Source organism: Bombina bombina, chromosome 5 (assembly GCF_027579735.1).
Source record: "Bombina bombina isolate aBomBom1 chromosome 5, aBomBom1.pri, whole genome shotgun sequence".
In the NCBI taxonomy this organism is placed as follows: Eukaryota; Metazoa; Chordata; class Amphibia; order Anura; family Bombinatoridae; genus Bombina; species Bombina bombina.
In genome coordinates, this window is record NC_069503.1 from 145112295 (window position 1) to 145135141 (window position 22847).

The 22847-nt window shown below is 37.8% G+C and overlaps 1 protein-coding gene across 5 annotated transcripts in view; it reads left to right on the top strand.

The window, feature by feature from the left end:
- The window catches only part of ALS2CL (ALS2 C-terminal like), a 320431-nt gene that overhangs the window by 266980 nt on the left and 30604 nt on the right, over positions 1-22847 (top strand). For 4 of the 5 annotated variants that reach the window (XM_053713729.1, XM_053713731.1, XM_053713730.1 and 1 more), the window contains 4 exons: positions 767-897; positions 2369-2542; positions 7685-7778; positions 18102-18259. In XM_053713729.1, the coding sequence (XP_053569704.1) occupies positions 767-897; positions 2369-2542; positions 7685-7778; positions 18102-18259 (557 nt within the window). The remainder of the gene's footprint in view (positions 1-766; positions 898-2368; positions 2543-7684; positions 7779-18101; positions 18260-22847) is intronic. The other variant, XM_053713732.1, reaches the window with a different exon arrangement.

The window sequence follows — 22847 nt, forward strand, 5'->3', positions numbered from 1 at the left end:
TTAATGCATGGTACAGTCTGCGAAATAACATCCAAAGACACAAGGTAATTGAACATTACTACTATTTGTTTGCTTATTGTAACCTAGAAATGCAGCAATTAATATGAAAAAAACAGTAAACAGTATGGGGCCGATTTATCAATGTCTGTCCAACATGATACGCTGTAGCGTATCATGTCCGACAGACATCGCTGAAGGCCGACAGCATTAGCTGTCGGCATTTAACATTGCACAAGCAGTTTTAGTAAACTGCTTGTACAATGCCGATCCCTGCAGATTTGCAGCCGTTATCAGAGGGTGTCAATCAGCCTGATCGTATAGGATCGGGCGGATTGCAGACCGCTACCTCAGAGGCAGCAGACCAGTTAAGGAGCAGCGGTCTTAAGACCGCTGTTTCATTACTGCTGTTTCCAGCGAGCCTGAAGGGGCCATTCATTTTTTTAAAGCTTACACTATAGTATCTTATACTTTCCAAGATATAATATAGTTCATTAAGGCAGCACAAAACCTAGTAACATTTGTGTGGAAAACATTGCTGCACAAAAGTGAATCCCAGAACAAACTTATCTTGGGCTATTTTGTTCCAGAATTGTTTGGTAACTAAGTTTGAAATAAACTTGTGTTAATAAAGCTGCAAACCCTTCAAGCACACACAATAAACATTATTTAATTCTGATATGACCGATTGTCACTAAACTACAAGGTTATGGTAAATGTGTTTTAAAAAAGGAGTTCATGACACTAAAACAAATTTTCTTCCTTTAAGGGAAAACTCACTTTATCCAATGGTTTTACTCTGGTTGGAACATTTTACAAAAATACCACTTCTGGTGTTCAGACTCAGGGAATACTTCATACCTCCTGTAAGCAGCAAGACGAGACACAGCAAAATAAACTGTAAGTTACAAATTTGTGTAGAAAATAAAGGTTAAAACGAAAGAAGCAAACAACTCATAAAATGTCAGAATTACATTGTATTGCACCTTTAGGATAATAATGCCATATTTAATTGAAGTTGCTTTAAATTTAGTTATACTGTTGTGCTATAATATATATTTAGCTGTCCTTTTGCTAAATAATTTGAAAAATTGGACAAACTAAGCTACACAATATACTAATCAACTTTAAAAAATAAATAAAGCAAGAATGGAGTTTATAGAGCATGGACCTATGATTTGGAGTCTATGCTGTATTGGTTAGAGTCTGGTGGTCTGGGAGGAAATGTGTTAGATTTAGTTATTGTGCTTAGACAAATAAAAATGATTAAAAAAAAGCAAGTGCATTATAAACTTCAAAGAATGAAAGGTCTGAGGAGGAGTTTGACATCCTAGAGGTAACATTTTGGTTGTCATGTGTGGTTGTGTTAGTGAGACAATGCATGATTATAGTGAGGAGGGGCAACTGGAAGTCTTACATAAAAGAGTGAAATACTCATTCAGGGGCAACAGGAAATCTTACAAAAAAACTAGAAGTACTCAACAAGGGGACAAACAAAAGCCTCTTTTGACAAGAATGTGCCCTGCAAAGAAAAAAATGTCTGGTCACATATTACTTCTCTGAAAGAGAGACAAGGCAAGCCCAGACTAGTGTCCTCTTAGGGTGATAGTGGGAAACCAGACATGGACTTGTTGCTCAGTGTTCTAATAGGAATATGGATGCACCTCACTGATGAGTCCCAAAGAAGCCAAATCATACATCTGGGGTTGCATTGTGTTCACAGGGTGATTGCCTGGTATTTTAGAACTAACTGTCCTTTTGAGGCTGTTCAGACTACATTGCTGGAATGTTCTTATCTATGAAAAATGTGTTGAGGGCAAAAGAAGGCTGCTTTCTTTGTGGTTACTAGCTATTGAACAACCTAGTATACTTTTGTTCATTCTCTGGTTGAGTCCTTCTCTCTTTTTATATATATAGCTGGGAGGCATGCGCACAAATCTCCCAATAACCACAATCGGCTTAATTTTCTAAACAGTCTAAACTGCTTTTGAGCCCTTGTGGAGCAAGTCTGCTTTCTGTAAGAAGCACAGGTCACCAGACAACTGCTTCTTACACTCTCTGCCACCTCTGAGTTGGCAGATAGAAATCTCCCTGAACACATTTGTCATGGGTGAATTACAGGCCCTTCTTTCATGTAATTGGTCGTGCGAGAGATGGGGGCAGAATTACAAAACATGTGTGTGTAATGATACATACGGGCAGCAGAAGTCGAGAGCCTTGTCCATGCTGTCTTCGTACATGGGGCCCAATGATTTACTAAGCAACTACCCAATGTTCTGTTTGTTAGAAACATATCTTTTTAAACTTTATCCTAGTGCTAAACATTGATTCCCAAAATTTGATAACCAGTTTTTTTATTATTATCTTGTAGCCAGTTTGGTGTCGGGATATTCCCAGTGGAAACAAGGTGGCAAGGAATCTATGAACAATTCCAGAAATTTCTTGAGTCTGGGTGTAAAGGTGAAACAGAAGAAGCTTTCTTAGGGTTTCATGTAAGATCAAGCAAAAAAATGCAGAAATCTCAGGACTACCTCTACTGTGAGAGGTAAGAAGGAAGAGGAACATCTTGGGTTAGTGTGTGCTTGAAGGTTTTTAGAGTTATTAATAAATGTTATGGAAGTTTATTACATTTTTCACTATTTTTTATAAGCTGTTTTCCTGTTATGACATTGAAATATTTGTTTTTTGTATATGGTCAAGTTATCAACTATTCAGCATCTAAGGATAATGAATATATGTTTTCAAAACATTGTGTAAAAAAACTGGAAAACTGTTTATTTCCAAAGACTTGGAATTGGTGTAGTTTAGCATCCTGATGTTAAAGTGCCAGTTAACACACTATGTGCAGAATTATGGAACATTAACCTAGTGAGATCTGCAAAAGAAAAAAGGACTTCTTATCTTCTTATCTTTTCTTCTTCAGCAGCCTCTAATGCTCTTCTGGTTTCTTCAACAGCGTGTCACGGTTGCGTTGTCTAATCACAGCGTACTAGGTTGTGCCGTTGATTTACATGTAGCGCGCTCCCGTGCTGGGTAAAGCTATCAGCTGCTTTACCCAACACAGGAGCGCGCTACATGTAGTTCAACAGATGACGAATTGCACTGTGATTACATAACACAACCATGACGCCCTGTTGAAGAAACCAGAAGAGGCTTGCGAGGACGTTAAGGTAAGTACGGGTTTAGGGGTTTAAATCTTTAGAATCTTTTTTTCTTTTGCAGGTGTCACTAGGCTAATGTGACATAATTATGCACATAGTGCAGAATTATGTAACATTAATTTGAACATTGACTGGCAAGTTTAGATTCCAAATTAATATGGTTTGAAGCCATTGTTAAAGGGACAATAAAGTCAAGTAATCTCTCATGATTTGGATAGAGCATGCAATGTCAAACAACTTTCAAATTCACTTCTGGTATGTAAGTTACTTTATTCTCTTGATATCCTTTGTTGAAAACCATACCTAGTTAGGCTCAGGACCAGCAATGCACTACAGGGAGCTAGCTGGTGATTGGTGACTTGACATAAATGCCTCTTGTATTCACATAGCCCCCAGAAGTGCATTGCTGCTCCTTCAACAAAGGATACCAAGAGAATGAAGCACATTTAATAATAGATGTAAATTGGAAAAAAATTAAAACTGTATGCTGTATATAAATCATGAAAGAACATTTTTGAGTTTCATGTTCCTTTAAGTGTTTAAAATTGTACTTAAAGGGACATGAAACCCACATTTTTTTTTTCATGATTTAGATACAGCGTGCAATTTTAAACCACTTTCTAATGTAATTCTATTATCTAATTTGTTTGATTTTCTTGATATCCTTTGTTGAAAATCATATCTAGATTGGTTCAGTAACTGCTGATTGGTGTCTGCACATAGATGCCTCGTGTGATTGGCTTACCCATGTGCATTGCTATTTCTTCACCATAGGATATCTAAAGCAGTGTTTTTCAACCAGTGTGTCGTGGCACACTAGTGTGCCGTGAGAGATCCTCAGGTGTGCCACGGCAGACTGACAACAGTGTGACATATTTTTTAAACTTTGCTTGTTTTTTACTCCCAGTGCAGGGGTAGTTTGTAGGAGGCATGGCATAACAGCACAATACATGCAGTATGTGTGTGTTTGTGTGTATGTGTATATATATATATATATATATATATATATATATATATGCTGTATTAGGCTACAATGTGTGATTTTTTTTTAAATTTTGGGATGGTGGTGTGCCACAGGATTTTTTAATGTAAAAAAGTGTGCCACGGCAAAAAAAAGGTTAAAAATCACTGATCTAAAGAATGAAGCAAATCAAATAAAAGAAGTAAATTGGAATGTTTAAAATTGTATTCTCTATCTGAATCATGAAAGAACAACTTTGGGTTTCATGCCCCTTTAAAGTGTGGGTTGTATTGGCCTGCAATTTGAATAGGGCCTTTTGTAGTACAGTTACACATCTGGTAATTCATCCTATAAAGGAGAAATAAACTCTTGTGTGTTTTAAAGGAACAGTAAACACCTTGTAATAAGATATTTCATTTATCTTGCTATAGAATAAAATACCAGCCAAGTATAAATATTTTTAAAACAAATTAACATCTCTTTTTCTTTATTTTTTATTTTTTGCCTCATTTGGAGGAGCCAATCCAGACTTGGGTTAACAGATGACAAAGTTAACCGTGGTCATACTGTTAGTATACAGTGTATTGTTTTGCATTTCTTATCTGTTAAAGCTAATAAGGGAGACATATGTAGCAGGTTCAGCCTTGAGAAGTCTGCAGTGTTGCTTTTTCAAAATCCTCAAGTTTCAGAACTAAATTAAATGAAAAGGGGACAAAATAAATAAAATATATAGCAAATACTTTTTTACTTTATATTTAAATCTCAAGGTGCTGACTGTCTCTTTAAAGCACTGTTCATTGCATTAAAAATGTTTAATAACTTTCATGCACTTTTAAGAATGAATCTGGAAGGCTGAAAGACACTCTTGGGTGCTTTAACCCCTTAACGACTCATGTCGTACAGGGTACGTCTTGCACAAACTGGTCTTTAAAGACCAGCGACGTACCCTGTACGACATTAGGGGTTTGAAGCGGCTGAATCACTTCCAGCTGCTTTGCGGTTATTGTAGTGATGCCTCGATATCGAGGCATCCTGCAATAACCCTTCTTACCCCTCCGGTGCAGAGAGAGCCACTCTGTGGCCCTCTCTGCACCGGCATCGATGGCCGAAAATCGTTGGTGGGTGGGAGCCGAAGTAGGAGGCGGGTGGCCGTGGGCGGCCATCTATGGCTCTTTGGATTAAGAAGGGGGCGGGATCGGGGGTGTGGTCACCGGGGGTGCGCACACGTGCACGGGGAGGGAGCAGGTGGGAACCGCTGCACTACAGAAAAAAATACTTTTAAGAGGGAGAAAGGGGGGAGGGAATGGATTAATAAATAGCTAAGGGATCTGGGAGTGGGTGGGGGGAAGCTACACTACAAAAAATAATAATAAAATATATATTTTTGTATAAACTGGGTACTGGCAGACAGCTGCCAGTACCCAATATGGCTCCAAATAAGGTAGAGGGGGAGGGTTAGAGAGCTGTTTGGGGGGGATCAGGGAGGTTGGGTTAGGGGGGACCCTACACAGTAGCATATGTAAATATGTTTAAACCCCCCCAAAAAAACAACAACAAAAAAACCAAACAAACAGATACCTTTTTATTTTAATACTGGCAGACTTTCTGCCAGTACTTAAGATGGTGGGGACAATTGTGGGGTGGGGGAGGGAAGAGAGCTGTTTGGGAGGGATCAGGGGGTGTGATGTGTTAGGTGTGAGGCTGATCTCTACACTAAAGCTAAAATTAACCCAGCAAGCTCCCTACAAGCTACCTAATTAACCCCGGCACTGCTGGGCATAATACACGTGTGATGCGCAGCAGCATTTAGCAGCCTTCTAATTACCAAAAAGCAATGCCAAAGCCATATATGCCTGCTATTTCTGAACAAAGGGGATCCCAGAGAAGCATTTACAACCATTTATGCCATAATTGCACAAGCTGTTTTATAAATAATTTCAGTGAGAAACCTAAAATTGTGAAAAATTTAAACAATTTTTTTATTTGATCGCATTTGGCGGTGAAATGGTGGCATGAAATATACCAGATGGGCCTAGATCAATACTTGGGGTTGTGTACTACACTACACTAAAGCTAAAATTAACGCTAGACGCTCCCTACATGCTCCCTAATTAACCCCTTCACTGCTGGGCATAATACATGTGTGATGCGCAGTGGCATTTAGCAGCCTTCTAATTACCAAAAAGCAACGGCAAATCCATATATGCCTGCTATTTCTGAACAAAGGGGATCCCAGAGAAGCATTTACAACCATTTATGCCATAATTGCACAAGCTGTTTGTAAATAATTTCAGTGAGAAACCTAAAGTTTGTAAAGAATATTGTGAAAAAGTGAACGATTTTTTTTTATTTGATCGCATTTGGCGGTGAAATGGTGGCATGAAATATACCATAATGGGCCTTGATCAACACTTTGGGATGTCTTCTAAAAATATATACATGTCAAGGGATATTCAGGGATTCCTGAAAGATATCAGTGTTCCAATGTAACTAGCGCTAATTTTGAAAAAAAGTGGTTTGGAAATAGCAAAGTGCTACTTGTATTTATTGCCCTATAACTTGCAAAAAAAAGCAAAGAACATGTAAACATTAGGTATTCCTAAACTCAGGACCAAATTTAGAAACTATTTAGCATGGGTGTGTTTTGGTGGTTGTAGATGTGTAACAGATTTTGGGGGTCAAAATAAGAAAAAGTGTGTTTTTTCCATTTTTTTCCTCATATTTTATATATTTTTTCATAGTAAATTATAAGATATGATGAAAATAATGGTATCTTTAGAAAGTCCATTTAATGGCGAGAAAAACGGTATATAATATGTGTGGGTACAGTAAATGAGTAAGAGGAAAATTACAGCTAAAAGGGACAGTCTAGGCCAAAATAAACTTTCATGATTCAGATAGAGCATGTAATTTTAAACAATTTTCCAATTTACTTTTATCACCAATTTTGCTTTGTTCTCTTGGTATTCTTAGTTGAAAGCTTAACCTAGGAGGTTCATATGCTAATTTCTTAGACCTTGAAGCCCACCTCTTTCAGATTGCATTTTAACAGTTTTTCACCACTAGAGGGTTTTAGTTCACGTATTTCATATAGATAACACTGTGCTCGTGCACGTGAAGTAATCTGGGAGCAGGCACTGATTGGCTAGACTGCAAGTCTGTCAAAAGAACTGAAAAAAGGGGCAGTTTGCAGAGGCTTAGATACAAGATAATTACAGAGCTTAAAAGTATATTATTATAACTGTGTTGGTTATGCAAAACTGGGAAATGGGTAATAAAGGGATTATCTATCTTTTAAAACAATAAAAATTCTGGTGTAGACTGTCCCTTAAACACAAACACTGCAGAAATGTAAAAATAGCCCTGGTCCTTAAGGGAAAGAAATTGAAAAATGGCCTTGTCCTTAAGGGGTTAAAGTATTACATCAGTTTACTCAGTATCATTTCCCTTTAAGAGCTCAGCTCAATAGTTCCTGATGTTTATGTTAGCAGAGCTTTTATTGATTATTGATTGTCAAGTGCTACAGTTTATTGTAATGGTAACCATTTATCTGCTACTTTACTAGGGCCACAGAGGAAATTTCCGGCAGGATAGAAGACATTATGAAAGACATTAGCCTTCATCAAGGGCGCGAGGGAATCCAGTGCTACTTGGAGAAGGTAAAGACAAATATATATATTTTTTATTTTATACTAGTTTTACATTATGACCTTAAAGGGACATTTTGGACACAATTGAAATGCACATACTGTAGATGAATGACATCTTTGAATATAAACATATCTGCAATATACTTCTATTGGCAAAAATGCTTCTAGTAAAAGTTATCACTGTTTTGGTGTTAATATTTTTCTCTGCACGTGCATGTGAAGCATAGTTAGATATTCATAGTGCACAAGCATTTTAAATACTGAAGTTATAAAGAGTGCCAGTGGGGTTTGTATCATGTCAGCAATTAACAAATTGAGTCATTACCAGATGGTACAAGCGCCTTAGATTCTCTGAGCAACTGCTGGGTTTAAACTGCTGGTGCACGGTGCATACTTAAATACACATTTGAAACACCTAAAACTTTTATTAGAAGCATTTTTGCTAATGCATGTATAATACAAAAATACTTTTATTCAAAACTGAAATACATAAATGTGGATTTCAATGTTGGCTGAAATGTCCCTTTAAGGTAATAAGAAATGTTAGATTCCATTTATATTTTCATTGACTCATATAACTTACCTCATAAGTTATAACAGCCATCATTCCAATAGATACATTAAATAAAAGTATTCAATTTGTTCCCTCATTTTTTCCAATCCATTTGAAAAGTTACATTTAACAAAAACATAATTTATGCTTACCTGATAAATTTATTTCTCTTGTGGTGTATCCAGTCCACGGATCATCCATTACTTGTGGGATATTCTCCTTCCCAACAGGAAGTTGCAAGAGGATCACCCACAGCAGAGCTGTCTATATAGCTCCTCCCCTAACTGCCACTACCAGTCATTCGACCGAAGACAAGCAAGAGAAAGGAGAAACCATAGGGTGCAGTGGTGACTGTAGTTTAAAGTTAAAAAATACCTGCCTTAAAATGACAGGGCGGGCCGTGGACTGGATGCACCACAAGAGAAATAAATTTATCAGGTAAGCATAACTTATGTTTTCTCTTGTAAGGTGTATCCAGTCCACGGATCATCCATTACTTGTGGGATACCAATACCAAAGCTAAAGTACACGGATGAAGGGAGGGACAAGGCAGGTACTTAAACGGAAGGTACCACTGCCTGTAAAACCTTTCTCCCAAAAATAGCCTCCAAAGAAGCAAAAGTATCAAATTTATAGAATTTTGAAAAGGTATGAAGCGAAGACCAAGTCACTGCCTTGCAAATCTGTTCAACAGAAGCCTAATTTTTAAAAGCCCATGTGGAAGCCACAGCTCTAGTAGAATGAGCTGTAATCCTTTCAGGAGGCTGCTGGCCAGCAGTCTCATAAGCTAAGCGTATTATACTCCTTAGCCAAAAAGAAAGAGAAGTTGCCGAAGCCTTTTGTCCTCTCCTCTGTCCAGAGTAGACAACAAACAAAGCAGATGTTTGACGAAAATCTTTAGTAGCTTGTAAATAATACTTTAAAGCACGGACCACGTCAAGATTGTGTAATAGACGTTCCTTCTTTGAAGAAGGATTAGGACACAATGACGGAACAACAATCTCCTGATTGATATTCTTATTAGATACCACCTTAGGTAAAAACCCAGGCTTGGTACGCAAAACTACCTTATCTGCATGGAAAATCAGATAAGGGGAATCACATTGTAAGGCAGATAACTCGGAAACTCTACGAGCCGAGGAAATAGCTACCAAAAATAGAACTTTCCAGGATAAAAGTTTGATATCTATGGAATGAAGAGGTTCAAACGGAACCCCTTGAAGAACTTTAAGAACCAAATTTAAAGTCCATGGCGGAGCAACAGGTTTAAACACAGGCTTGATTCTAACTAAAGCCTGACAAAATGCCTGAACGTCTGGAACATTCGCCAGACGCTTGTGCAAAAGAATAGACAGAGCAGAAATCTGTCCCTTTAAGGAACTAGCTGACAATCCTTTTTCCAATCCTTCTTGGAGAAAAGATAATATCCTGGGAATCCTGACTTTACTCCATGAGTAACCCTTGGATTCACACCAATAAATATATGTACGCCATATCTTATGATAGATTTTCCTGGTGACAGGCTTTCGTGCCTGAATTAAGGTATCAATGACTGACTCGGAGAAGCCACGCTTTGATAAAATCAAGCGTTCAATCTCCAGGCAGTCAGTCTCAGAGAAATTAGATTTGGATGGCTGAAAGGACCCTGAAGTAGAAGGTCCTGTCTCAGCGGCAGAGTCCATGGTGGAAAGGATGACATGCCCACCAGATCTGCATACCAAGTCCTGCGTGGCCACGCAGGCGCTATCAAGATCACCGATGCTCTCTCTTGCTTGATTTTGGCAATCAGACAAGGGAGCAGAGGAAACGGTGGAAACACATAAGCCAGGTTGAAAGACCAAGGTGCTGCTAGAGCATCTATCAGCGTCGCCTTGGGATCCCTGGACCTGGATCCGTAACAAGGAAGTTTGGCGTTCTGGCGAGACACCATGAATCCAGTTCTGGTTTGCCCCAACGATGAATCAATTGTGCAAACACCTCCAGATGGAGTTCCCACTCCCTCGGATGAAAAGTCTGACGACTTAGAAAATCCGCCTCCCAGTTCTCCACACCTGGGATATGTATAGCTGATAGGTGGCAAGAGTGAATCTCTGCCCAGCGAATTATCTTTGAGACTTCTAACATTGCTAGGGAACTCCTTGTTCCCCCTTGATGGTTGATGTAAGCCACAGTCGTGATGTTGTCCGACTGAAATCTGATGAACCTCATTGTCGCTAGCTGAGGCCAAGCTTGAAGAGCACTGAATATCGCTCTTAGTTCCAGAATGTTTATTGGAAGGAGTGTCTCCTCCTGAGTCCAAGATCCCTGAGCCTTCAGGGAGTTCCAGACTGCCCCCCAGCCTAGAAGGCTGGCATCTGTCGTTACAATTGTCCAATCTGGCCTGCGAAAGGTCATACCTTTGGACATATGGACCCGAGATAACCACCAGAGAAGAGAATCCCTGGTCTCTTGATCCAGATTTAGTAGAGGGGACAAATCTGTGTAATCCCCATTCCACTGACTGAGCATGCAGAGTTGCAGAGGTCTGAGATGTAGGCGTGCAAATGGCACTATGTCCATTGCCGCTACCATTAAGCCGATTACTTCCATACACTGAGCCACCGAAGGGCGAGAAGTGGAATAAAGAACACGGCTGGAATTTAGAAGTTTTGATAACCTGGACTCTGTCAGGTAAATCCTCATTTCTACAGAATCTATTAGAGTTCCCAGAAAGGAAACTCTTGTGAGAGGGGATAGAGAACTCTTTTCTTCGTTCACCTTCCACCCATGCAACCTCAGAAATGCCAGAACTATGTCCGTATGAGACTTGGAAATTTGGAAATTTGATGCCTGTATCAGAATGTCATCTAAATTAGGGGCCACTGCTATACCCCGCGGTCTTAGGACCGCCAGAAGTGACCCCAGAACCTTCGTAAAGATTCTTGGGGCTGTAGCTAACCCAAAGGGAAGAGCTACAAACTGGTAATGCCTGTTCAGGAAGGCAAACCTGAGAAACCGATGATGATCTTTGTGTATCGGAATGTGAAGATAAGAATCCTTTAAATCCACTGTAGTCATGTATTGACCCTCCTGGATCATAGGTAGGATGGTACGAATAGTCTCCATCTTGAATGATGGGACTCTGAGGAATTTGTTTAAGATCTTGAGATCTAAAATTGGTCTGAAGGTTCCCTCTTTTTTGGGAACCACAAACAGATTTGAGTAAAATCCCTGTCCCTGTTCCTCCTTTGGAACTGGATGGATCACTCCCATAACTAGGAGGTCTTGAACACAGTGTAAGAATGCCTCTCTCTTTATCTGGTTTGCAGATAATTGTGAAAGGTGAAATCTCCCTTTTGGAGGGGAAGCTTTGAAGTCCAGAAGATATCCCTGGGATACAATTTCCAATGCCCAGGGATCCTGGACATCTCTTGCCCAAGCCTGGGCAAAGAGCGAAAGTCTGCCCCCTACTAGATCCACTACCGGATAGGGGGCCGATCCTTCATGCTGTCTTAGAGGCAGCAGCAGGCTTTTTGGCCTGCTTACCTTTGTTCCAGGTCTGGTTAGGTCTCCAGACCGACTTGGACTGGGCAAAAGTTCCCTCTTGTTTTGCATTAGAGGAAGTTGATGCCGCACTCGCCTTGAAGTTTCGAAAGGCACGAAAATTAGTCTGTTTGGCCCTTGATTTGGACCTATCCTGAGGAAGGGCATGACCTTTTCCTCCAGTGATATCAGAAATGATCTCCTTCAAACCAGGCCCGAATAGGGTTTGCCCCTTGAAGGGAATGTTAAGCAGCTTAGACTTCGAAGTAACGTCAGCTGACCATGATTTAAGCCATAGCGCCCTGCGCGCCTGAATAGCAAAACCAGAATTCTTAGCCGTTAGTTTAGTCAAATGAACAATGCCATCAGAAACAAAAGAATTGGCTAGCTTAAGTGCTCTAAGCTTGTCAAGTATGTCATCCAATGGAGTCTCTACCTGTAAAGCCTCTTCCAGAGACTCAAACCAGAAAGCCGCAGCAGCAGTGACTGGGGCAATGCATGCAAGGGGCTTTAGAATAAAACCTTGTTGAATAAACATTTTCTTAAGGTAACCCTCTAACTTTTTATCCATTGGATCTGAGAAAGCACAACTGTCCTCGACAGGGATAGTAGTACGCTTAGCTAGGGTAGAAACTGCTCCCTCCACCTTAGGGACTGTCTGCCATAAGTCCCGTGTGGTGGCATCTATCGGAAACATTTTCTTAAAAATAGGAGGGGGAGAGAACGGCACACCTAGTCTATCCCATTCCTTAGTAATAATTTCTGTAAACCTTTTAGGTATTGGAAAAACATCAGTGCACACCGGCACTGCATAGTATTTATCCAGTCTACACAATTTTTCTGGCACTGCAATTGTATCACAGTCATTCAGAGCAGCTAAAACCTCCCTGAGCAATACATGGAGGTGTTCAAGCTTAAATTTAAATGTTGACATATAAGAATCAGGTTGAATCCTCTTCCCTGAGTCAGAAACATCACCCACAGAAAGAAGCTCTCCTTCTTCAGCTTCTGCATATTGTGAGGGAGTATCAGACATAGCTACTAAAGCATCAGTATGCTCTGTATTTCTTCTAACTCCAGAGCTATCTCGCTTACCTCGTAACCCAGGTAGTCTGGATAATACCGCTGACAGTGTATTATCCATGACTGCCACCATGTCTTGTAAAGTAAACGCCATGGGCGCACTAGATGTACTTGGCGCCATTTGAGCGGGAGTCCCTTGAGCGGGAGTCAAAGGGTCTGACATGTGGGGTGAGTTAGTCGGCATAACTTCCCCCTCGTCAGATTCCTCTGGTGATAAATTTTTTAAAGACAGAATATGGTCTTTATTACTTAAAGTGAAATCAGTACATTTGGTACACATTCTAAGAGGGGGTTCCACCATGGCTTCTAAACATAATGAACAAGGAGTTTCCTCTATGTCAGACACGTTTAAACAGACTAGCAATTAGACCAGCAAGCTTGGAAAACACTTTAAATCAAGTTAACAAGCAAAAAATAAAAACGGTACTGTGCCTTTAAGAAAAATAAAAAAGGTCAGAATTTGAAAAACAGTGAAAAAAAGCAGTAAATCAAATGAAATTTTTACAGTGTGTATAATAAGCTAACGGAGCATTGCACACACTTGCAAATGGATGATTAACCCCTTAGTTCAAAAAACGGATCAAAAAAACAATATAGACGTTTTTTACCAGTCACAACAAACTGCCACAGCTCTGCTGTGGCCCTACCTTCCCAAACAAATGACTTTGGAAAGCCTAAGAGCCCTTTAGAGAGGTCCTATAGCATTCAGGGGACTCCTGGAGGGAAGTTGGATGTCTCAGTCTGTAAAAGTTACTGCGCAATAAAGCGCTAAATTAGGCCCCTCCCACTCCTGTCTAAACAGTGGAAAGCCTAAGGAAACTGTTTCTAGGCAAATTTAAGCCAGCCATGTGGAAAAAACTAGGCCCCAATAAAGTTTTATCACCAAAGCATATATAAAAACGTTTAAACATTTCCAGCAAACGTTTTATATTGAAAATCTATAAGAGTATTACCTCTGAAAGTAAGCATGATACCAGTCGCTATTAAATCACTGTATTCAGGCTTACCTTACATAAATCTGGTATCAGCAGCATTTTCTAGCATTTACATCTCTAGAAAAAAAAATTAACTGCACATACCTCATAGCAGGATAACCTGCACGCCATTCCCCAGCTGAAGTTACCTCTCTCTTCAGTTATGTGTGAGAACAGCAATGGATCTTAGTTACAACCTGCTAAGATCATAGAGATCACAGGCAGATTCTTCTTCTATTTCTGCCTGGGACAAAAATAGTACAACTCCGGTACCATTTAAAAATTACAAACTTTTGATTGAAGAAAAAAACAACTACGTTTCACCACTTCTCTCTTACTACTTCCATGCTTGTCGAGAGTTGCAAGAGAATGACTGGATATGGCAGTTAGGGGAGGAGCTATATAGACAGCTCTGCTGTGGGTGATCCTCTTGCAACTTCCTTTTGGGAAGGAGAATATCCCACAAGTAATGGATGATCCGTGGACTGGATACACCTTACAAGAGAAACAAACACATGAGTTGCATATTTTACTTAGCAGGAAAAAATATAAGGAACAAACAATATTTTTTTCTGCAACCAATAATATCAATTCAGTATGTGTGCTATAAACTTTCTTATTTTTTAATCATGTTATAATTTACTTTAGTTTAGTTTTAGAACATAACAGGTAGAAACAGCAATATCTTATGTAATTTGGGTAATATTTATGTCATAATACAGCTAATACATGTAACCTAAAGGTAGTTTTATATAATTTTTATTACTTATGTATATACATACCTGTAGTGCCATCAGAAAGTACTGTAATCATAAAGGTATATTTATATGTTATAATACAGCTTATATATGTAACCTAAAGGTAGTTTTATATCATTTTAATACTTTTGTATATACATAGTACCATCAGAAAGTACTGTAATCATATAGGTAATATTTATGTTATAACAGCTTATATATGTAACCTAAAGGTAGCTTTATATCATTTTAATACTTTTGTATATACATAGTACCATCAGATAGTACTGTAATCATATAGGCAATATTTATATGTTCTAATACAGCTTATACCTGTAACCTAAAGGTAGTTTTATATCATTTTTTAATACTTTTGTATATACATAGTACCATAAGAAAGTACTGTAATCATATAGGTAATATGCCTGTCATAATACAGCTTATACATGTAACCTAAAGGTAGTTTTATATTATTTGTATTACTTTTGTATATACATACCTGTAGTACCATCAGAAAGTACTGTAATCATAAAGGTAATATTTACATGTCATAATACAGCTAATACATGTAACCTAAAGGTAGTTTTATATCATTTTTAATACTTTTGTATATACATAGTACCATCATATAGTACTGTAATCATAAAGGTAATATTTACATGTTATAATACAGCTTATACATCTAACCTAAAGGTAGTTTTATATCATTTTCAATACTTTTGTTTATACATAGTACCATCAGATAGTACTGTAATCATATAGGTAATATGTCTATGTCATAATACAGCTAATACATGTAACCTAAAGGTAGTTTTATATCATTTTTAATACTTTTGTATATACATAGTACCATCAGATAGTACTGTAATCATAAAGGTAATATTTACATTTTATAATACAGCTTATACATCTATAGTTTTATATCATTTTCAATACTTTTGTATATACATAGTATCATCAGAAAGTACTGTAATCATATAGGTAATATGTCTATGTCATAATACAGCTAATAAATGTAACCTAAAGGTAGTTTTTCATCATTTTAATAGTTTTGTATATACATAGTACCATCAGATAGTACTGTAATCATAAAGGTAATATTTATATGTCATAATACAGCTAATACATGTAACCTAAAGGTAGTTTTATATCATTTTTAATACTTTTGTATATACATAGTACCATCATATAGTACTGTAATCATAAAGGTAATATTTACATGTTATAATACAGCTTATACATCTAACCTAAAGGTAGTTTTATATCATTTTCAATACTTTTGTTTATACATAGTACCATCAGATAGTACTGTAATCATATAGGTAATATGTCTATGTCATAATACAGCTAATACATGTAACCTAAAGGTAGTTTTATATCATTTTTAATACTTTTGTATATACATAGTACCATCAGATAGTACTGTAATCATAAAGGTAATATTTACATTTTATAATACAGCTTATACATCTATAGTTTTATATCATTTTCAATACTTTTGTATATACATAGTATCATCAGAAAGTACTGTAATCATATAGGTAATATGTCTATGTCATAATACAGCTAATAAATGTAACCTAAAGGTAGTTTTTCATCATTTTAATAGTTTTGTATATACATAGTACCATCAGATAGTACTGTAATCATAAAGGTAATATGTCTATGTCATAATACAGCTAATACATGTAACCTAAAGGTAGTTGTTAATCATTTTAATAGTTTTGTATATACATAGTACCATCAGAGTGTGCTTTAATCATAAAGGTAATATTATATGTCATAATACAGCTTATATATGTAACCTAAAGGTAGTTTTATATCCTTTTTAATACTTTTGTATATACATAGTACCATCAGATAGTACTGTAATCATAAAGGTAAAACTTATATGTTATAATACAGCTTATACATGTAACCTAAAGGTAGTTTTTATCATTTTTAATAGTTTTGTATATACATAATACCATCCGAAACTGCATTTTTTTGATAATTTTTTTTTTTTTTTTAAATAAGTTTGGATTTCAGAAAATGTTTGAATTTTGGAATTCCGGATTTGGAAATATGCACCTGTACAACTAATTGCAATCATTAATAAATATTCAGCTTGCATTTTAGTTGTGTACAAGTTTCATAATTAAAAAAAAAAAGGATTTGAACTTAAAGGGACATCAAACTTGAAAAATGACATTTTCCAAAGTATTATTGTATTGAGTTATCTTAAAAATAAATCCACATTTATCTCCACGTACCTTACCTGCAGTTTGTCTTTCTAATTTACTTCTGTTACCAAATCTGCTTCATTCTCTTGGTATCCTTTTGATGAAGGAGCAGCAATTTACCAATGAGAACTAGCTGAACCCAACGGGTGAGACAATGACAAGAGGCATATGTGTGCAGCTACCTGTTACTAGCTAGCTTCCAGTAGTGATTTTCAACAAAGGATACCAAGAGAATGAAGCAAATTAGACAATAGAAGTACATTGTTGTTTAACATTGCATTCTCTATCTAAACAAATAATAATAATTTTGACTGTCCCTTTAATATTAATGCTTGCATTCATCAAAGGAGTAATACACATATCTACTAACTATTACATATGTGATAGGCAACATCTTAAAGCAGAAGCCACAGGATTCCATCTTCACTTCAACCTATCCATGCCATGCTTTAATTAACTAGCAGTTAAAGGAATAGTCTAGTCAAAATTAAACTTTCATGATTCATATAGAGCAGCAATATTAAGCAACTTTCTAATTAACTCCTATTATCAATTTTTCTTCGAGCACACAAATATGCTGTAAAACTAATTTTTCAGAATATTAGTTCCAATTGATTTGTCCAAAACAAATTATTCATTGCAGGACATGTCTAAATTAACAAAATATGGAAATAACTTACAAAGAAAGAGGAGCGTATGTGTGTAATACCATAGATCACTTGATGATTCTTAAGAATCAATGATGCATAGATTTTGGCACCTTATGTTGGTAATGTTTTATTATTTTTAAAGAAATAAATATACTAATACAGCAACACTATGTGTGGTGGTTGGCCGCATTGGATAAATAAGTTATTTGTTCTTAAGTAATACTGTGATCCTAAATAAATATTAAATAATAATTAATAATATTGTATTGCAAGTAGCTTCTATAATTCACATATGTTATATGTTTCAAATGTGTGAGAAGCTTACTAGCTAAAAAGCAACTATGTTGTGGTGTGATTTACTTCTTATGCCAATTACAAACTATTCCCTCCAATAAAAAGAGATCCTATAAGCTCAAGTAACCCCCTAACGCGTTTCACCAGTATTGGCTTACCAAAGGCCAATGAACTTATAGAAGTTAATTAGCCCCCTCTGTTTCCCTTCTGGATCTTTCCATCCATTATTGCAGTGCTTACTATTCAGTGGTTTCTTGGTTCTCTCACATATATTAATGATGTGCCTATCTGTTCCAGGCTTTCAACTCTTCTCGTCACCCATTTAAAAAGCTACTGAAGATTCTTGCTGTAGTTTTCCAGGCTGCCTATTCTGGAATTGGAGCAAACTTGCATCTTCTAACCATGGCCCAAGAGGAAATAAAGTACTATGCAAAGAGAATATGGGAGTTTTATAGGTGCGTTCTGATAATTACAATGATATATTTTTGTATACAACATGAAAAGAAAAAAAAAGAAGAAAGAAAAAGATGGTATTTATCATCTCACCCCCATAATAATTCTGGACTACATAGGAATATTAGGTGTAGGATTAATTCAAGGGACATTAAACTGCTGGGTACAACTACAGTATAACGGTTACTACACATTCTGCATCTTCACACAGGACGACGCCATCTTGGAGCTTATACTTGTTATGTAAAATTTAAACTGTACAAAAAACTGCAAAAATCTAACACTTCTGGCCCTCTATTATTTGAGCTAAACTAAAGTGCTAGGTACAGGCAGTAACATCACTTATCTGTGACAGTGCACTGCTTCTGTCACATGATGCAGCAATACAAGTGCTACAAGATGGCGGCGTCCAGTATAAAATGAAGAGCTTTACCAGGTAGATTCTGTAATGAGGTAAAATAAGAGAACAACGTTAAATAAAGCTCCAGGTACAGGAGGAAAAATAATAGCTTGGTGGACAGTAACTATACTACTGTAGTTGTTCTCAGATGTTTAATGTCCCTTTAATTTGGTAAAAAATGCTCCCACATTTTTTTTTTATTTCTTAATTTGAACTCAAGTAGGCTTACAGAAATAACCAAGCAACTTTTTAAAACATTTTCAAACAAAGTTTTCATTGCTGGAGCTCCCTCAATGCTGGATACATACCCACAAATAGAAGACATTCATAAATAAGAAGCAAGCTAAGTGGCCATTTTTAAATAAAGCCAGCCAGAGGACATTTTGTAATATATACATATCTGTGATGGAGCATCTTCAGAGCGCTCATGGGATACTTAGTGAACAAAATCATATTCTGTATAATTACATTTATTGAGTATACTCACTCATTAACTAGTAAATGGAATCATATGCTGTATTGTTAACATTCTTCAGTGCACTTACACATACCTAGTATGGTCTGTCTAGTTGTATTTCATACAGCTAGTAGGAACATAGCCAGTGAAGCTGTGCAGCCTTATAGGTAGAAGATTATTTATTTGTGCATTTGTGATATCTTCACTTACTACACCATAAGAGATCCCATTTTGTATTTTTTGGATGCACTCATATTTTCCATAAATGGCTTTACAATTAAAGGGACAGTGAAGTCAAAATTAAAATTAAATGGATTGGATAGGGCATGATATTTTAACCCTGTTTGCCAGCTGTATGTAGCACTTACAGGGCTGCAATAGCACCAGTCTTGCCAACAGCGGGAAGACCATGTTAATTCTGTATATATCATCTATGCCCTTACAGCCCTTGAAGACCCTTCCAACAGGAGACATGCAGGGCAAGTCTCTACTATTAAGAGGTTAAATATCTTTCTAATTTACTTCTATTATACATTTTGCTTAGTTCTTTTGGTATCCTGTGTTAAAGAGTAATCCGAGGTGAGCTCAGGAATGCTTTCTGAGCATTAGTAGTAATTACACATGTGCATTCAGGGATTTATTTCTCAAATAATGCCTAATATAGCCGTGGATAGCAGCAGTCAACTCTTTTCTGAGCTGGATTTATTATTGTGAAAGTTCAAGTTTGCACAAATCTTTGTGTGTTTGACTTTCACACAAATAAATCCGGCTTGAAAAGAGAAACAAATCGCCAAAGCCACATGTCTAGTAAAAAGTAACTATAAGTCAGTTAGCATTATTAGGAAGTTACTATAAGACAGATAACATTAGTAAGCAGTAACTATAAGTCAGTCAGCATTAGTAGGAAGTAGCTACAAGTCAGTTAGCATTAGTAAGCCGAAGTTATGTCTTATTATTAGTAGGATGTAACTATGAGTCTGTTATCATTAGTAGGAAGACTCTATAAGTCAGCTACTATCAGTAGGAAGTAGCATTAGTAGGGAGTAACTATAAATCAGTTACCATTAGTAGGAAGTAGATATAAGTCAGTTAGCATTAGTAGGAATTAACTATAAATCAGTTACCATTAGTAGAAAAACATAATTTATACTTACCTGATAAATTCTTTTCTTTTCTGGCAAAGAGAGTCCACAAATCCATTCAATTAGTGAGAATTCATCTCCTGGCCACCAGGTGGAGGCAGCGAACACCCCAGCAAAACCTTAAGTATCCTCCCATTACCCACAACCCCCAGTCATTCAGCCGAAAAATTATGGAAAGAGAAGAAGACATAAAGGGAATAGAGGTGACTGAGGTTTAGAAAAACTACAAAACGCTGTCTTAAAAATAAGTGCGGGTCATGGAGTTTCCATGCCAGGAAAGAAAATAGTTTATTAGGTAAGTATAAATTATGTTTTCTTTCCAATGGCACGGAGCGTCCACAAATCCATTCAATTACTAGTGGGCACCAATACCAAACCTAGAGTCCACAGAATGGAAGGGAGGAATACACAAGAAAGGCAAACCTAAACAGAAGGCACCACCGCTTGAAGAACTTTCCTCCCAAAAGAAGACTCAGCTGAGGCAAAAAACATAAAATTTGGAAAATTTGAAAAAAGTATGCAATGATGACCAAGTGGCCGCCTGCAAATCTGTTCCGCAGAAGCATAATTTTTAAAGGCCCAGGAGGAAGCGACAGCCATAGAGGAGTATGATGCAATTTTCTCTGGAGGCTGCTGAAAAGCTGTCTCATAAGCCAATTGAATAACACTTTCAACTAGAAGGAGAGAGTAGAAGAAGTGTCCTTCTGACCCCTCCGATTTACCTGAAAAGACAACAAAAAAGAGCAGAAGATTGACAAAAATCTTTCGTAGCCTGTAAATAGAACCTCAAAGCACTCACAACATCCAGATTGTGCAATAACCGCTCCTCCTTAGAGGAAGAATTAGAACAAAATGAAGAAACAACAATTTCTTGGTCAATATTGCGTCCCGTGACACCTAAGGTAGAAAACCTAATTTAGTACATAGAACCGCCTTATCCGCATGAAGAATAAGATAAGGAGAAACACACTGTAGAGCCGAAAGCTCCGAAACTCTACGGACAGAGGAAATTGCCAACAGAAACAAAACCTTCCAGGACAATAACTTGATATCAATAGAATGCATAGGCTCAAATGGAGCCTGCTGCAGAACTTTAATAACCAGATTAAGACTCCAAGGAGGAGTAATTGACCTAAACACAGGCCTGATTCTACCAAAGCCTGGACAAAATATTGAATATCTGGCAAAATTGCCAGACGCTTCTGCAGAAGAATCGACAGAGCCGAAATCTGACCCCTTAGGGTACTGACTGATAACCCCTTCGCCAGGCCCTCCTGAAGAAAGGATATAATACGGGGAAATCTCACTTGACTCCAAGAAAAACCCCTAGATCCACACCAATGAAGGTATCTATGCCATACCTTATAATAAATTTTGCGAGTAACAGGCTTACAAGCTTGAATCATAGTCTCAATAACCTTCACAGAAAAACCTTGTCTGGACAAGACTAAGCGTTCAATCTCCAAGCAGTCAGCTTCAGAGAGCCTAAGTTTGGATGGAAGAAGGGACCCTGAAGTAGAAGATTCTTCCTCAGAGGCAATTTCCATGGAGGAAATGACAACATCCTCACTAGGTCCGCAAACCAAGTTCTGCAAGGCCACGCTGTAACTATTAGAATCACTGAAGCCTGCTCCTGTTTGATATGAGCTATCACCCGAGGAAGGAGGGCAACCGGAGGAAACAGATAAATTAGACCGAAATCCCATGGCACTGCCAGAGCGTCTACCAGAGCAGCTTGAGTATCTCCTGATGCTCCGTATCTTGGAAGCTTGGCGTTTAGATGAGATGCCATAAGATCCAGTTCCAGAACTCCCCATTAGAGGGTTAACATCGAGAAAACTTCTGGATGGAGGGCCCAATCCCCTTGATGAAAGGTCTGCCTGCTCAGAAATCCTCTTCCCAGTTGTCCACCCCTGGGATATGAATGGCAGAGAGATGACAATTGTGAGACTCTGCCCACTGAAGAATGTGAGTCACCTCCTTCATAGCTAACATGCTCCGAGTTCCTCCTTGGTGGTTGATTTATGCCATCGAAGAGATGTTGTCTGATTGAAATCTTATAAACCGGACTAAAAACTCAGTTGAGGCCATACTGATAGATCATAGAGAAGTGCTCTTAATTCTGGGATATTTAAAGGGAGGGCAGACTCCTCCTGAGACCAAAGTCCCTGAGCTTTTAGGAACCCCCAAACTGCTCCCCAGCCTAACAGGCTGGCATCCGTGGTCACAATCTCCCAAGAAGGACTCAGGAAACAAGTGCCCTGAGACAAATGGTCCTGGGAGATCCACCAAGACAGAGCCATCCTTGTCTGAGAGTCTAAAACTATCCTTTGAGAGAGATCCAAGTGGTCTATGTTCCAATGATTGAGCATACAATACTGTAGCGTTCTCAGATGGAAGCGAGCAAACTAGAGGTCCCAGATGGAAGCGAGAAATGGAATAATGTCCATAGATGCCACCATGAGACCAATTACTGCCATGCAAAGAGCTACTGATGGATGAACAGTGGACTGAGAAGAACAACAGGCCTCCAAAAGCGTGACTTTTCTGACCTCCGTCAAACAAATCTTCATAGATACTGAGTCTAAGAT